The sequence below is a fragment of the Vanacampus margaritifer genome, chromosome 9, assembly GCF_051991255.1.
Source record: "Vanacampus margaritifer isolate UIUO_Vmar chromosome 9, RoL_Vmar_1.0, whole genome shotgun sequence".
NCBI classification, from domain to species: Eukaryota; Metazoa; Chordata; class Actinopteri; order Syngnathiformes; family Syngnathidae; genus Vanacampus; species Vanacampus margaritifer.
Window position 1 is genome coordinate 24,813,591 of NC_135440.1, and position 17,236 is coordinate 24,830,826.

A 17,236-nucleotide genomic window follows, 5' to 3' on the forward strand; every position below is an offset into this window, starting at 1 on the left:
TGCAAGAGCATGAAGTTAAGTGGTGCTTTAAAAGACGAGTGACCCGATTGAGATGTTTTTTTGATATACATTGGTTAAAAAAAAAAAAAAAGAGGCTTCAAGGTAGTTAATGCTACTCCCAGTTCATGTTTACTGTCAAATCACCCACAAAACAAAGACAAATACACGTCGTGTACTTAAAACTTGCCTTCTGCTAGCTTAATGCTAACACACAATCCAGAACACCACAGAGATGCTAACAAATAGCATCAATAGGCGCAGTGTTATGACCATTTAAGCAACAGACGGTCGAACACATACAATAACAATGCTTACAGGCATATATTCTTTATTCCCTAATCCCTACAAATGACTAATTACAGCAGCTCGCCGAGTCACTTACAGTAGTTGTGAATTTGTCTGTCTTCATTTGCGTGTATGATTGTGTTAAACTGCCCCCTGGTGGCCAAGTCGTACCCATCAACATAATGGATTAATTATGACGCACAAATAGTTATTTATATTCTATTCAATGATGTTGCTACTATTTTATTTACAATATTAAAATGCTATTTTCCCCATTAAAAAAAAACACTTATATATTCTGCATCCTCTGCGAAAAACAATTTATGTGGCTGCAGCTTACAAATATTATGTTTCTCATATTAAAACGCATTACGTTTGAATTTAGGTTTTAAATGTAGGTCATTGCCTCGTGGCGGGTGTACCTAATATATTGACCACAGACCTGATCCGCAAATGCACCTTAGCACCTAATTTGATGCCCTCCCCCTCCACCTCGGGCCAATGTTGCCTCGAATAAATATCAATGGAGCAAGAGAAGCGTTACCCAGAACAATTAAGTATCAGTGGGGGTGACGTCATCACACTCGGCTCATAACGTGTGTTAATGAACGGAAAATTAAGAAATTGTAACCAATTTAACAGTCTAATATTTGCATGTGTAATATATGTCACTCATATCATTTCATCGGTCGTTTCTTTTAAACTGGAAATATTGTGGTCAATTACGTTAGTCTGACGTCACATGCCGCATGCAAGGGTAGAAGATAGCGCCGCCTTATGGACATTACGATTAACTACACGTGGTCTCCATGGCAACTAAACGAGATGATTAAAAAGACGTTAATTCTATTAATCTTCATCTGGAAAAACAATTATACTTTTATGAATTAAACTAAATTAAATGTGACTCTTTTGAGGACAAGTGGTTTAGAAAATAGATGGATGGATTAATGTAGACTTTTATAAACTACAAGTTTTTTTAAGTAACAATTTCAATCGTTTGGTGAAATGCAAAAAAGTAGGTTACACTAAAGCGAAACAAAAGGTAGAGAAAATGCCTTCAGAAAAATATATATTTGCTAAAGTGGTCTCTGAGGCTAATAAGTAGCATTTTTACAACAATAAAAAGTAATTTTGACTACCAAAAAAAAGGTACGTGTTAGGTGCGTTTTCTGAATTCTTCTAACATTGATTTGTGTTTTTACACATTTATATTATAATATATTTATTTTAAATATCCAATTTACTGTTCACTATTTACAATGGATTTGAGGAAAATACTCCTGGACTACATGCAATAATGAATACATATTCACATTTACAATTATCATGCTTATTAAGATACACAATATACAGTTACCCGTATTCATGGCTCCTAAAAATGGAATCTGCATTCAATTGTGACTTAATGTGCATACAGTATTAAAAAATATATAAATACTGAATTGGCTGGAGTTGCACCAGTTTGTAGTGTTTCCAGTACAAGACGAAGTGTAGGTATAATCCATGTGTTTATTTGGTCTTGTCAAAGAGGTGAGACGATGCACACAAATGAACCCAAAAATAAATTCAGCACGGAGTCCAAGCACAAGTTACAGTTCAGATCCTTATGTTAACAAGAGACATGAATGGCATTGCCAGGCAAAGTACAGGAAAGTGACGCCTTTGTAAGCGATCATCGAATTAAAAGAAGGGCCAGCCGCTTTTGTTTTCCTCGTCCAATTGTCACGGAATCATCCCATTAAGGCTTTTGGTAAGCTATCTCCCCAATAAATATACGTTTGAGTGTGGTCTGAACAGAAGCTGTTAAAAGAAGATGTTGATAGCAAACGTGGATGGAAAACGTCCTTTACTGTAGTTGGTGTCAATTCTACAGGCCGAGTACAATGTGATGTTACAAGCTGGAGCCGGCGAAGCCGCACAGTTTCCGAACAGCAACATTTGACATTCACACGACACATTCTCGAGCGATCGTCCTGAGGGGGGGCGAGGGGCAGTAGTCTGACAAAAACAAACAAATCCAAAACAAAAACAAAAACAAAAAAAAAGGAACAACAATGTCTTCTCTAGTCATTCTAATGGCGGCGAAACTCAATTGGACGTTACAGCTAGTGACAAATAATACGGTAAGTACGACGCGGCCCAACAAAAATGCCCTCATCATTTTCCTCCTGTCTTCTCGTTTCGGTACAGCCGTCTTAATTCCCCCTCAATGCACCTTTGACAAGTTCCTTGCATTTAAATACAAACATTGATGTGTTACGCCCCCTCTTCCCTCCCCCTCCCGCCAAAAATGACATCTCCGGCTCGCAAAGTATAAAAACTGTTTACCCCACCCTGGACCTATTATAACACACATTTCTCAAAAAGTTTAGACCCTCCCACCCCACCGACCTCCCACTGAGGACCCCACCCCCCCACCCCCCACCCCACAACCAGAACAAGCCCACGTTACTTTTTTTTCTCTGAGATCTCACATCACACGCGGTGATCTCCACTGAAGGAGAAAAAAAATCACTCATTGGGCTGATCTGGTCTGTGGGAACTGGAACCTCCCTACCCGACCAAAACTAGCCCTCCCGCTATCACCCCTCCCCGATTTTGACCCCCCCCCCCCCACCCCCTGTCTTGCCTCCTCTACCAGAAGTCCCGGCGGTGATACGCATCGGGGTCGCAGTACTTGGTCACCACTACTCTGTTGGCAAATTTCCTTCCTGTCAGGCCCTGCATGGCTTTCTGGGAGTCGAACACCGACATGAACTCCACAAAGATCTGCAGGAACAAAACAAAACACACTTTTACAAGGGAAGTAAGTTGAAACCAGCAATGGAAGGATTGTTATCCTCTTCTTGGTTCCAAGGTGTGTGTGTGAAACTATCTGGACGATATGTTCAGAAGCGGGTCCGGTCTCACCTTCCCGGTGCCGGGCACTTCAAGGCCGTCGACGGGCCGCGGGATTTCGATGCTCTTGACTTGGCCGTACTTGCTGCACTCGTCCCGCACGTCCTCCACGATCTCCTCGTACTCTTCATCATCCACAAGGTCTTCGGGCGCCACCATGTTCATCAGGCACAGCACCTCGGTGGGCAGACCGCCCATTTGGGTCACGGTGCTGTTCAGGCCGGGCACCTGCAGCGTGACGGGGGTCTGGTTTATGCTGGTCTGCAAACGCACACAAAAACAACGTTATAACGAGCGACAAAAAAGGAAATGATTGATTTTCTCGTGATGGTTACTGAGGTACAGCGTTTCTAACTGAAAATACATTTTGACTGCTGTATTGATGATTAAATATTGTATTTATTTAAAAAAAACAAAAAAAAACTTGTTGAAATAGATTTGTTCATTTGTTGTTTTTCTTATCAGGTTCATAGAAAAATTCATTCATGTACCATAATTTATATTTATATAGAGAAACTATCAAGCCCACGAAGGAGTAATTGACAACGACTGAAATGTTTGTAATTACTTAAAGTTATAGTTTAAAAAGTACATAAACCACAAACTACAATAACAAAACAATTTAATATTAATTAAAGTAGCACTAAGGAACTTCTCAACTTAAGTTTGTCCTCATGGGAAATGTGGTCTTCCTGCAGGCATAACATTACCACTTTTGCCCATATGGCGCCGGCATAATCAACATAAAATGAAAGTCCCTTACACTATTGCTTTAAAACAAGGGCTGTGCAATTAATTGAAATCCTATAATATATTAAATATTAAAACTACCACAGTAAATCGCCCTTGTCATGTCACGATATTAAAAGCAGCACATCTGTTAAAAAAGTCAGGTTGATTTACATTTGTGCAGTTTTAGCACCCTCTGGTGGCTAGTTTTTTTTGTGCAGTTTAATTTTCATAAGGCATGTTTTGGCCCTTCTTTGTCTAGTCAAGCACAATATTGTGTTGTTGTTTTTTTTTAAGTACGAGCTCTTTTTTTATATATATATATGTTGCGCCTGATTATTGTATCGTGAGCTATTGTGATAATATCAGATCGTGATGTTTGTATATCGTTACATCCCTACTACATGCGAACCACGCATGCATTTGCACATACCAGAGTGGCGTTCTTGGATCCCACACTGGCTCGCTGCACCAGGAGCTTCTTGTCTCCCAGCTGCATGCCGTTGAGCCCGGCGATAGCCTGCAATGAAGGGAAGCCTTGAAACCGCCCCGTCGCCGTGACCTGCACCGCCCCGTCTCCTTTTCAGTTTCGCGTTGCGCCGACTTGCTCACCTGGTCATTGAGGTTGACGTCGACGTATTCACAGAAGGCGTATCCTTTCGACAGGCCTGTCGCGCTGTCCTTCACCAGGTTGAAGGCCTTCAGTGGGCCAAAGGACGTCAACAACTCCTTCACCTGGTGAAAAGAAACAACAGATTCCGCAGTGATATCCAGCTTGAGCGGGTGGAGAAGTCAATTGGGTACTTCACGACATCCTACTTCCTAGTGGAGGACAAAGGTCGTATTACTACGTAGACCTCAAGCCGGCTATCAAATAAACGCTGCAGGTCAGCCGCTTTTTCCGCGGCGACCACTAACCTGGTCGTCATTCAGATAGTTGGGCAGCCCGCCGATGAAGAGCTTGTGGGCCGAGTCGGGCACCACTGTGGACACCACTCCTGTGTTGATGACAAGACCTTTGAGGACAGCAAACAGTGCCAGCTCCCATACATATTTTCGCAAATGGTGTATGAATGATGCCAACAGGAGTAGTAATAGTAAAAACCATTAATTGTCTGTGTACCAGGCACATAGACACTGGGGTTCTCGCTCATGCCCGGCAGTGGCTGGTAATCGTGCGGACGGCGAATTTTAAGGCTTTGGCCTTGAAAGATGATTCCATCAAAAGCCATTGCCTGTGTTGTCTCATCCACTGAGCGGAACTGGACAGGAAAGCTCACGTTATTACAGGTTCGATTTGAAAGACGCGCGTGTGCGTCGCCGGCGTTGACCACTCACCTCAAGGAAGGCAAAATTCTTATCTTGGTTAATCTGCACAGCAAGCACGGGGTTACCCGGGGCTTGCGTAAGACCACCCAAACGCATCTGAGCGTTAAAGAAGTCCATCATTGACTCCTGGAAACAAGCGGAGATGAAGAAAGTCACAAACGTGGAACTAAAAGCAACAGTGGACGGTTTCAACGCCGCCCTGGTGCGGCACCTCAGTGATCCCGAAGGGGATGTTGCCCACGTAAAGCCTGCGAGCCTGTCGGGTCATCTGGCTGCCCACGACGGGCACGGGGGTGGGAGTGACGGCCAGGCCGTCTGGAGTCATGGTGGGCAAGAGCGCCGTCGCTGGAATCTGGCCTGCAGCTGTGGACACAAAAACAATTTCCGTGCTACCTTCAAGTGGCTCGACTTAAGAGATTTTCAATTCGGAGCCGTCGCTGGGTCAATTATTGACTTGCTTTGTGTTATCAGCAAAAATTTGACACTGCCCTGATAGATGGCGGCAGTAAACTTCACAACAATGTGTGAAAAGTGCCGGTAACTTGTGCTTTTTGTTGCTTGTATTTGACAGAACCACTTTCTGCTCACTTGATCATTTCAGATAGCACTTCAAGTCCAAGTACCCTCAGGTTAGGACTGTGTAATTCATCAAAATGTAATTAAAATTTGAATTATTGCAGTCCACAAATACAAAATCCGCATAATCATAAAAAAAAAAAAGATTATTAATACTCATTTTGAGTTGTGTAAATGTATACATTTGAACCATTTTTTATTTTTAAATGAGTAATTTGATAAATCTTGTTTGGTCCAAAAGGAATTTGCCTAATTATAGTGTTTCAAAGAAATTTATTTGTTCCAATATTTTTGGGGTACATGTTTAATCATTTTATTTGTACCAAAAACAATTGATTGTCCTAATCATGATTGCAATTAATACCAAATTAATCGCGATTAATATTTTCTTCATAATCGAGCAGCCCTGACGCAAGTTTATGGCTTGTCAGTGTCTGTCTGTAATCTGAGTTTTATATCTATAAATAAAGTCTAGTCATATTGTACTATAATAAATTGACTTTTGTGTGTTTATTGTAAGATTAAGATTCACTGATTGTCACACCCACCAAAGTGGGGCGAAATGTATTCTCCGCATTTGAGCCATCCCCTGAGGGAGCGGTGAGTAGCAGCAGCCGCAGCCACAGCCGCAGCCGCGCTCGGGAATCATTTGGTGATAACGCCCCAATTCCAGCCCCCAATGCTGAGTGTCAAGCAGGGAGGCAATTGGATCCCATTTTTAGAGTCTTTGGTATGACCCCGGCCAGGGATTGAACCCACGACCTCCCAGTATCAGGGCGGACACTCTACCACTAGGCCACTGAGCTCATACTGGGGGATGTTGATTTAAAGTATGAATTTTTTGAAATACAAGCATAATGATAGAATGAAACAAACTTGCAAATAGACTTCTGACACACCAACAACGACGGCAAGCCGAAGCAGGCGACGGCGGCTCTACCTTGCATGGCTTTGTACTGCATGGGGCTGATGTTTTCAAAACCGGGTGGTGGCACATCCCAGTACTTCTTCACTTTGATTTTCTTCTTCTCGCGGTGCGGAGAACGGCTGTGGGATACACACACAGGAAATTCAGGATTAGGGTACCAATCGTCAGCGGGAAAAAGAAAAATCCAACAAGGTGGTTCCAAAACACAAACGACGCCTCACAATCAGGAGGCGTTCATGTCAAAACACTGGATGGCAACTTGCACAAGTCAGTTGTTTGTAGTTTCCGTAGGCAGGACATGAGATTGTGGCACAACAAAGCAGCTTTGTGTTCAATTTGCTGTATTACCTTGCAGTATTGTCCTGTGGGAAGCTCGGTGGTGAGCTGAAATGACATTGGAGGGATTTCACAAAAAGATAGTCTCTAACATTTCCACTTCTAGATTTCTATGGAGTCACGCCCGACACAACTGGCTGGATTTATTACAGTTTGGGTCTGGATCATTTTGTTACTTTTTACTCAAAAGTGCCGGCATGCTTCAGTGCATGTAAAATCTTCTGCGGTGTGCAGAAGGATAATGGCTCGCTATTCATTCGCTTTGATTTCATTTTTCACTTGTTTAATCATCGTGATTATCTGGTTGAGCCTGAGCTGATTATTTAAAAAAAAACGGGTCTGCGAAACAATGTGATGAAAAGAGAAAGGGTGAAGTAAACTGGCCAACATTTTCAAATCAAAAGCTAAAAGAAAATCTTTTCAAAAGTCAATAGTGGTGAATGGTGTGTATGTTTACGCAACTTCAGAGTACCCGAGCCCAATTTGAAGGTGGCATTAAATTGTGCAAATTCTGAGGTGACACCAGACTCACTGCTGTCTGTTGATTGGTCAACACATTTGGCACATGAAGGCCACTTTTCAATGCTGCTCTCTATAACAATTTGGCCCAAAATATTTTGACAATAGCCTTTTTATTTGACCATTTATTACTGAAACATCTTCTAATTAGTAGATTAACACGTGGGCTGTTCACAATGGGTACTCCTGCAAGCCTCTGGCCAATAATTTTCTGACTGGATCGGGATTCAAATTCCCGCCCTCTGCCTGCGGATGTGATGTGATGTCATGTGTGCGTTCTGTACGTGAAGAAGGGTGTGTGCAGTTTCATATTTCGTCAACAGGTGGCAGTAGCAATCCAAAATGGAATTTTCTGCATTCAGTAGCTTCAAGTAAGTGTGGTAAAAAATAGACTTCACATAAACATGGTGTAATGTTTCACAAGCTTTAGTGCGATTAATTCGCCGTAGATGAAATCATCACAACCCTGTGATGGTCTTAAGGAATTTGCAGATGTGAGTTTGCCACTGATAAAAATAGCACGTCTCATTTATGAACACGCTAAATCCCCAAATTTAAATGGGCATCATGCATGAGCTTGGAGAGAGCTTAAGGCTGTGGAGATTCAAGTGTCCAGTCATGTGTAAAATTGTTTCTTTCCCACAAAGAGGAGGAGAGTGAAAGAGGTCAAGGCAGACAAGGGTGTAAAAAAGGAATACTGATATGCTGGAGTAAAATCTTAAGTGATTAAAGACGCCAAATTATAGAGCAGACTGTCTGGCAATCATCAGGTGCGACAGACGTTTCCAGTCTGTCGGTCCAGCCTTGGATGACAAGAAGGGATACCAACCTGCGTCTGTGTCTGCGATCCTTACTGTCGCCACGGCGATCCCGGCTACGTCTGTCCCGGTCTCGGCTTCGCCTCTTCCTGTCTCGGCTGCGGCTACGGGAGCCGGAGCGGCGGTGGTGCCGGTTCTCCTTGTCTCGCTCAGCTGGACCACAAAGAAGAGTGATGGTGAATAAAAGATAAATGTGTGACAAATGTAGAACAAAGTCGTTGTTTTTTAAAAGAAAGAAAAAGAAGCATGTTTTAAAGGCCAGCAAGATTATGTAAAGTAAACCTCATTGATGTGGACTTTCTGAATACAGCACAGTAAGGCAGGAGGACACACTTTGTCCTTTCAAATGCATCACTCACATTTTCTATTTCTTTGAACCCAACTCCATCACGGCACAATCAACACTCAAATGTTGCAAATATGACATCATTCTTGCGCGATTCACAGCAAAATAACTGCTCAATTCTTCAATAAACTTGTGAAATTAAGCGTCTTAAAACAACTCCCGATTGACTGCAAGACATTGTGAACATAGTAAAAAATAAATAAAGCAAAGAGGTGCACACTGGTATTTTGAAAAAAAAAATGGGGAGTAATATTTACTTGGGAAAAAATAACGAGTAAAGTTTTTCACTCAAAAATTCTAATTAAAATAAACCCTCTTGTAAAATGTTTTTGGAATTTCTGAGTGGAAAAAAAAATGACTACTCTTTTTTCCAAGTAAACATTACTTTTTACAGTGTAGACATTCACCAGCGCTGAATTTATAATAGCGCAATTCACGGCAAAATAACCACTGCGTTATTCGGTTAGCACTAGCCAATAAGTAGATTTCACATCGACTTACCTGAACATGAACTTTAAATATGTACTTACCATATTTATTTTATTTTATTTTGGTTAACGTACTTTTAAGTAGAAACTAGTTATTCGAAAATGTTGTCTTCTTTTTATATACAACTTAAGTCGACTCAGCGACAAAAGGGCGAATATAAAATTTGGACTACAATCCCTTAAATATGATTCCGTCAAATTGACTTGCTTGCGAAATATAATGCTCACAAAAAGTCGATCCTGTTGCAACAGTAGCAAGTGGTCCCATTTTGAGCCAGTGCCTAACGACGGCGCGATGCCCTTTTACCTTCCAGTAAATAGACCGAGCCCGAACAGCCCAGCGTCATGGCGGCAAGACAAATCAAAACGGCATCTAGACACATTTATTTTACTAACGCGCCCCGATGGTGTGCGTTGCTTACCTTGCTTGTTTTCAGACAGCTGCCGTTCAAATTCGTCGAAATCCGACATCTCTGCAGGCTTCGGCAGCTTTGCGCTTTTGCGTTATTTGCTCGAAAAAGTGGATCTCCGAGCAGCCCCTAAAAAAAGGCTGCACGCGGAAATTAGCTACGACTAGTAACCCACTATGGATTGACTATATTCTTATTAGCACAACAACAAAACGAGTGGGCTTTATTTACACAGCGAGGGGGAAAGTCATCGGAGAAAAAAACGTGGGTTAGCAACGCGAGCTAGTAGCAAAGTCCAGGGGGAAAAAAAAGGCCTGGCAGCGCAGCAGACACTAAGCTATCTTAGCTTAGCGTGCTAGCACAGACAACGGAATGAATGGGGGCTATTCACTCACACGTCAAACGCAAACTTCCGCGGTTAACTGGTCACACCGAAAGCGCAATCGTCCGGCTTCAAACTCCAAACGCTCGCGACTTGTTAGCTTTAGAGGTCAGCGAAGAGTAAGAACAAAACAATATGCCCGCTTTTCTTTCTCCCTCCGTCTTCTGGTCCTCCTCAACACCGGAAGCTGATGAACGGCTTTCCGGGAAATGGCCGTCAGTTCATTTTTTGAAAATTTATAGGAATTTATTTTCTAACAAAACTATCAAGAACGTAATTATTTTATATTGTGTTATTATTATTATTATTATGGCTTTTTTTGCCAAGTATTCTGTTAATGTGAACGTCACCCCTGAGCTTCATCGTGCTGGTTTGAGCGAGCAAGCACCAAGTGTGGTGCCTGAAAAAAGGGCAATTAGGGCATTTCATTCGGCGTTGAAATAATATTCTCATTAAAAATAAAGAATTAAATAAGGGAAATAATATGGTTTAGGGTTTGATTCCATTTTTAATATGTTTTCCGTTCTATTTGTAAAATAGAGTAGTGTGCTGTAATAGGAATAATAATTAATCGCTTTAAATATGTATACATATTTAAAAAATAAAAAATAAATGAGATGAACATCCATCCCTTATCTGAAGCAATTAGCCTCACAGGGGTCATGGCATGGGTGTGCTGGTGTCTAACCTGGCTGACTTTGGGCGAGAACAAACATTCACACCTTAGGACCAATTGAGTGTTTTTGACCTAACATGCCTGTTTTTGTAATGTAATGGGGTCGGAAGCCGCAGTAAATGAAGATAACATATGCAAGCACAAGGACAACATGTAAACTCCGCAAAAGAAGGTCCGTTTCGAACCCTCAAGTGTGCCACACTGCCACCATGTCATGTGGTTAAATTATTTTTAGTGAAGATTTAATATCTGCATTTTTGGAATACACAAGAAAGGTACACTATTGAAAGAGACAAAACTTTAATTAAGGCAATGTAGAGCAACTTAAAATGAATGACCAACAAAATACAAGCAGACACAAAACACAGTGATAATAAATAAAGGTTCCTCATGCCTGACATTTGCAAAGTGGCTGTACAAAAATGAAAGTGCAAAATCTAAAAATGATTTTCATCCAAACATTACAATACTGCAACGTGATTATTTTTGTGTGTGGAACTTACAGAACATAATCTCCACATAAAAGACAAGCTGACGATAAGAGTCTCATTTTATTGCACACATAAAAATAAAAAATGTTAATCACAAACCTGTTGGAAGGGCAAAGTTTTGCACGCCAAGGTTGGAAAGCGGGTGCTAAATAAATGATTTGATGGAAAATTTGTGAGAGCACCAAAAGCACAAAATGAATTTTGAAGTGATGGCATTGGAAGCGATAGTGGAAGCGGCATCCAATATTTTCTTATAGTCAAGTTTGGCCGCATTTGTAAAACTACAAAACACATCTCCTTGCCCGCGGACTTCCTTACGTTGAACCCCGGTTCTTTGCGTCAGTGTCTGAACCTGTAGGAAATGGGCAGGAGCAGGTTGTTCTTCTTCAGGGCTTGCACCCGGCTCAGCGTCTCCTCGTCCAGCGCCGTGTAGCAACGGCGAGCGTAGTCCAGCAGCTTCTCTTTGGACGGGTCAAACTCTCCCACCACCGCCACCTTCTCGGGAGCCACCAGCAGCATCTCGGCGATGGGTGTGGTGGAGGCCACCGTGTTGCGGTCCACGCCGTGGATTTGGAAGGCCTTGGACATGTTTTTCAGACGCTGGTATGTGAGGAGGATCTTCTTGTAGCGGAAAAGCACTCCGGCAGCGTCTTTTACTGAAGCACGGAATATAAGAGGAGAGTTAGTTACAGCAGTCAAATGGACAGGATTTCTTTTATATTCCACCAACGTTGATTTGCTATTTGCTACGTGTCCCTTCTTCACAGATTGTAGCCCAATTCACATCATAAGATCGTTCCTGACAAAAAATAACCCAACTATAGGTTAAAAATGGACCGATCCGAACTTTGAGTCAAGAAATGGGTCTTTTAGTGTAAAACAACTCATAAATATTGGTCAGATCCTTTACGTGGGTCAAAAAAATTGGGTCATTTTGTATAAATAGTTGGGTCACATTGACCCATAAAGTGGATCGGTCCATTTTTGATCCATAATTGGGTTACTTTTGACCCAACTGTTTTTAGAGTGTAGTCATGTAACGTTTCAGTGAACCTCTCCTACTCACATGTCGAATAGCAGCAATCTGCGAATAATTGACATCCCTCTTTCGTAATTGCACATATGCTACAAAATGTCAGTAAAGCACTTAAATCGGAGATGACCATAAAACATCAACACCATGCATCTCGCATGTACACAATTATGAAGCCATGTTACATGAATGACTGCATTCAGTATTTAACTAATCGGTACCAGCTTCACATGATGCTAGTAGTATTAACTAGCAAACTAGCATAAATAACACGCTAGCAGACGCTGATGTGACATCACACATGGGCAAAAAAAATAAAAAACACTACAAATGATTTGAACATATAGTAACAAAAAAAACCACCAAGATTCCACCAGATGTCACCAAAGTTATATTTTTGTTGACTACAAAAAACAGCAGATAGAAAAAAAATTCTGCAAATACGTGAATTTGCGAATGCCGAACCACAAATATGGCGTTGAGGTGCGGTTTACATAGACCAATTAACCTTTTGTGTTCAAATACTTTTGAGCCTCACAAAATGGAGGAACAGCACATTAACTCATTCAAACCCATTTTTAAAAAAAAAATTGTCCTTCACTCCCAAAAACATATTTACATGGTTTTTTTAAATGCAAGAGCATACAGAGGGCTTTGATGCAGCTTCTGACATGAGGCGGTAGCTTTAAGAAATTGTAGTTATTACAAAAAAACGGCCAGCAGGTGGCAGCAGAGTATAAGAGATCAGCCAGGGCTGTGTTGCAACAAGCTCTTGATCATGTTTTCACCAGGAATGTGAATATTGATGAAACTTAACTTAACTGTATTCTAATGATAATTGCTGTAAAACGGATGAAAGAAGAGACTTTAATCTTTCTTTTGGTAGGTTCCATGTTTTTTTATAGCAATAGAACACAATATTCTGTGGGCCTTGCAAAATGAGTCAAAATCCAGTAAAACCGCCAGGAGCGAAGGGGGTTGCTTCAGTGAAAATGGCTGGGATGAATGAGTTCAAATGTTTGTAATTTCTAAATGGTGAATGCTACATTTTTGTGAAACCTCTCCAGTTAAAGCTGAAGTTTTCAAATCAATGGCGTAGTCCATAAAACTCAATTGAGAAAACTATATGATGTGATTAAGAAGCAAGCGCTGGGGTCATTTCTTACCTCTTTGCCTCTCTCGAAGGCCTCGGAATATCCGCCTTCTCTTTAAATGTTTGTTGCTGTTAATTGAATCTTGCATGGCACCTTCTCCTGGTATCATTTCCTCCTCTTCTAGGTAGCCATCATGCCCCAAGTAGTCCTCCGATTCTCCCAAGAGTGGAAGCGAATCTGATGAAAGAATGAAAAAAAGCAAAAAAAGGACTTTAGCTAGTCCATGCTATATATATTGCTGTTCATCAGTGGCACCCTTGCTTTTGTAAACAATCTTTTTTTCTGCGTTTCTAAGCACTATTAACTGTAATGCCCTCACGTGTAGGAAAGGAGAGCCACACTATCTCAAAAAGTTGAGATACAAGCGTGAACTCAACTCATTTCAGTGGAGAATAAAGATTTGAATTGAAGTCGTGACGATTTACCTCGTTTGGGTTTTTATTACCTGCATCCAAATTTCGATGGCCATTCAAGTCGCTCATCAGCGGTCTTGCGGCACCGGCCGAAGTGCCGGCAGCGCCGAGGCCTTGCAGGAGGGCCGCGGATTGCGCCGAGGTGAACAGAGCATTCATGGAGCTCATCGGATTGGTGATCGGATTGGAGACGTGTTTTTTAGAGGGAGCCGCAGGTGGAGCAGCCGACCTTCGTTGGATAAATTGGCGAGAGGGTAAGTGTGGCGAGTCCGTCGTCTGTTGTTCTATGACAAGAAGACGCCAGTAAATACACTGCAACAGTAAATGGCAAAATGTAGGGAGCATTTATTCAATATCTAGTCGGACAATTTTAGCATATTAGTCGTACTCCTACATATTAACTCAATCACTGAAGCAACCCCCTTCGCTCCCGGCTGTTTTGACTGGATTTTGGCTGATTTTGAAAGGCCCACAGAATATTTTGTTCGATTGCTATAAAAACATGGAACCTACTAAAAGAAAGATTAAAGTCTCTTCTTTCATCAGGAAAAAATATTTGTATCTGTTTTGCACTAATTATCATTAGAATAAGTTTCATCAATATTGGTGAAAACACTGACAAAAAGAGCTTGTTGAAACATGGCCCTGGCTAATCTATTATTCTCTGCTGCCACCTACAGGCCGTTTTTTTTAAAATAACTACCATCGCTTTAAGCTACCTCTTCATGTCAGAAGCTGCATCAAAGCCTTCTGTATGCTCTTGCATTAAAAAAAAAAAAGAGAGAAGGACAAAGTATTAAAAAACGTTTTTACGCAATTTTGTGATTGAATGAATTAAGAGTGAGGCAAGCCTACTAGTGGGCATTTTAGTGCTACTAGTAGGGCCCTGAAACTGGGCCCGACCGATTATTCGGCTTGTTGATTTATTTAATCGGCCATTATTAGCTCTTTTAACATTGGCCCACAAAAAAAAGCTGATTTTTAAAAATAATTCAAATTAAATTAATTCAAATTAAAATATTTATTATTATTAATTAATAATACATTACTACATAAGCCAAAGGTAATGACATTCATACCAACCCACGCCAAAAAAATGTAAATAGCCAATATTGTAAACAGTTAATTGTTTTGCCCTGAATTCATATTTTTATTGTTGCAGGCATTAAGGGACCAAAAAAAACAAGTTACTTTATTCATGGCCTTTTCTTTTTTTACATCCAGTTAATCCATCCGATTTTCATCAACCTAAAAAAAAAAGTCCATATTGGTCGGGCACTATCCAGGAGTCTACAAGTGCATGACACATACCTTCTAGTAGAGTAGTCAAGTCAGGTTTATAAACCAGGTTAGCTGTTCTCTGAACATACCGAATTGTCTTACTTTGAGGACAGTGAGCTAACTAGTTCACAATATCAAGGTTAACGAATAAATGCTCACGTGTATTCGACAAAAATGTTCACCCACTAACCAGCAGGACGTTCATCCTCTCTTCTTCCCCTCCAAGTGAACCGTCTTGACTCGTAACCTGCAAAATGCCAAATTGTCACAATTCGGTTGAGTAAAACAGTAGTGGTGGATGATCAAAGCAAATCATAGGAAGAAAAAAAAAATATTCGATACTCTTCTTACCGTTACTGTACTGGCCCTGATCTTGACGCTGGCTCTTCGTGGACGAGATGAAACAGTCGAGCTGGCACCGCAGGAAGTCCCGCTCCTCTTCCAGGTCCTCAATTCTTTTCTGAAGCCAGGAGTTTTTCTCCACAGAAATCTGCAGCTGTGTCCGCAGGTTGGTGATCGCCATGTAGGAGTTGCTGACGTGGTGAGACGGGCCAGCAGATGGCGACGACTCTGCAAAGGAGTCGACAATTGGGAAAACAAGTTAACTTTGACCTTAGGAAGGTCAACTAGCTTAATGCTAACACAAAATGCCGTTGCTAGGCTAACGAGCCAATAGCATTGACCTTGTGGTGTTTGTTAAAATCCTCCATAACAAATAAATTAGTAAAAACAATAATGTTCCATTTGAGCTACTTAAATCGAGTTTTTAAGCCAAATGATGTTGTTTGGACACTCTTAGAAGTAGCTCCTCTTCTTCTGTGTCTGTATGTCTGAATTACACTGCCCTCTGGTGGCCAAGACGAGCACATCAGAATCAACTAAATGTGGTGCTGGAATGGATTAATGGCATTTCATTTCCATTTATTTCAATTGGGAATGATGACATGATGCAAGTCAAGTCGAAATATAAATTCACCTTCAAAATTTTGGTCACTTTGGTTGAAAAATCCTGCTTGCTGCTCAAAGTTGCTTTCCTCCAGCGGCATGGCTACTTCATAATTGTCTTCATTTTTTAAAACTTAATAGGAGGGAAAGAACAGAAATCAATTACGGTATAATATTAAAGGGAACATGTATAATATTCTGAACATTATTATCTTACTCTGTAGCTGTAGAGTGCCTGAGTGATTCTTGGATGCGGATGCAGCATCAGACCGGTTTCCGTTCTCCATCACCAAGATCTAGAAAAATTGGATAATATTTGATTAGCGGGTTATTGATTTTATTTTGTTGTCTTGTATTTATTTTTAGCGACGCATATCTAACAGGACACAATCATACTGAACAAACACATAATGTGATCCAATACAAGAACTGTATTAAAAAAAATAAAAATAAACTGCCTTTGAAAAGCTAATAATGCATTCATAATTATTAGTCTATTACAGATCCAAAACCACTGCACAGAACATGCAAAGTCATAAACATATATTGGCCTTTTTTTCTTTTGTTTTTAAAAAGCATGATTATTTTTGTACAGAGCGATTTTCTGATGCTTTGTATTTAGATGTCTTTATGGAGGTGTCCCTAATGAAGTGTCCAATGGTTGTAGGCTTTACAACTGTTAATTCTGTTTACATGAGATAATTTTTCATCAATCATTCTGTTTATTCTCGCATAAGACACGGTTACTCGAATTTAATTAGCTATTTGTTTCCTACGGTATTTACTGAGGTATTATGCTAAGGACCTCATCCAAACTAGCCTGTCATAAAGGCTAGCAACGATCTAGCTATGGAAATAATATCAGCCAAAAAAAAATCTTTTTTTCTTAATTTCAGTGTTTCATTCTGTCTTTCGGACTATATATCTCATCATTTCTGTTGCAAAAGTGCCAATGTGGGTACGGTACGTACCGGATGAACGCTGGTAATAACCTTATGATAAGACATGTAATAAGACGTCGTTATTACTCTGTCATGTCGCCATCTCGCGAGCCCCGCCGCTAGCTAACAAGCTAACAATAACAATATTATTATTGCATACAGGGTGACGTCATTTCCGGTTATGATGGGAGTCGCTTGTCAAAGCGGCGCGGCTTTCGAAATAATTTCTCAATATTAAAAATTGACAGTACGTGC

The 17,236-nt window shown here is 40.8% G+C and overlaps 2 protein-coding genes across 9 annotated transcripts; both read right to left on the minus strand.

Annotated features, from left to right (window-relative positions):
* Positions 1 to 1,777: 1,777 nt before the first annotated feature.
* On the minus strand, positions 1,778 to 10,251 carry u2af2a (U2 small nuclear RNA auxiliary factor 2a). Of its 6 annotated transcripts, none has more exons than XM_077575653.1 (12): positions 9,678 to 10,251; positions 8,433 to 8,574; positions 7,097 to 7,132; positions 6,761 to 6,867; positions 5,456 to 5,607; positions 5,254 to 5,370; positions 5,039 to 5,177; positions 4,834 to 4,913; positions 4,528 to 4,650; positions 4,349 to 4,435; positions 3,199 to 3,447; positions 1,778 to 3,057 (listed from the first exon to the last, which is right to left on the minus strand). In XM_077575653.1, exons 1-12 carry the CDS (start codon positions 9,724 to 9,726, stop codon positions 2,923 to 2,925), a joined length of 1,416 nt encoding a protein of 471 aa, XP_077431779.1. In that variant the 5' UTR covers positions 9,727 to 10,251; the 3' UTR covers positions 1,778 to 2,922. The 6 variants fall into 6 exon arrangements, with proteins under 6 accessions (XP_077431779.1, XP_077431777.1, XP_077431776.1 ...); XM_077575651.1 differs by having other exon boundaries at positions 4,834 to 4,931; XM_077575650.1 differs by having other exon boundaries at positions 5,021 to 5,177.
* Positions 10,252 to 11,255: 1,004 nt separating this feature from the next.
* On the minus strand, positions 11,256 to 17,168 carry ccdc106a (coiled-coil domain containing 106a). 3 transcript variants are annotated; one of them, XM_077576386.1, is made up of 8 exons: positions 17,012 to 17,168; positions 16,276 to 16,336; positions 16,072 to 16,173; positions 15,447 to 15,665; positions 15,286 to 15,342; positions 13,847 to 14,098; positions 13,414 to 13,578; positions 11,256 to 11,870 (listed from the first exon to the last, which is right to left on the minus strand). In XM_077576386.1, the coding sequence occupies exons 1-8, from the start codon at positions 17,045 to 17,047 to the stop codon at positions 11,554 to 11,556; spliced, it is 1,209 nt and encodes a 402-aa protein (XP_077432512.1). In that variant the 5' UTR covers positions 17,048 to 17,168; the 3' UTR covers positions 11,256 to 11,553. The 3 variants fall into 3 exon arrangements, with proteins under 3 accessions (XP_077432512.1, XP_077432511.1, XP_077432513.1); XM_077576385.1 differs by having other exon boundaries at positions 16,258 to 16,336; positions 17,012 to 17,167; XM_077576387.1 differs by having other exon boundaries at positions 16,258 to 16,336; positions 17,069 to 17,092.
* Positions 17,169 to 17,236: the final 68 nt, after the last annotated feature.

Excerpts from the sequence above, each read along its gene's own strand:
- u2af2a (XM_077575649.1), bottom strand. The coding sequence starts at position 9,726 with ATGTCGGATTTCGACGAATTTGAACGGCAGCTGTCTGAAAACAAGCAA. Across the intron at positions 8,575-9,677 it reads GCTGTCTGAAAACAAGCAAG|CTGAGCGAGACAAGGAGAAC; the intron begins GTAAGCAACGCA and ends TTTGTGGTCCAG. Across the intron at positions 4,651-4,833 it reads ACTATCTGAATGACGACCAG|GTGAAGGAGTTGTTGACGTC; the intron begins GTTAGTGGTCGC and ends TCTTTTCACCAG.
- ccdc106a (XM_077576385.1), bottom strand. The coding sequence starts at position 17,047 with ATGTCTTATCATAAGGTTATTACCAGCGTTCATCCG. Across the intron at positions 15,666-16,071 it reads AAGTGACCAAAATTTTGAAG|AGTCGTCGCCATCTGCTGGC; the intron begins GTGAATTTATAT and ends ACTCCTTTGCAG. Across the intron at positions 15,343-15,446 it reads TCAGGGCCAGTACAGTAACG|GTTACGAGTCAAGACGGTTC; the intron begins GTAAGAAGAGTA and ends GGCATTTTGCAG.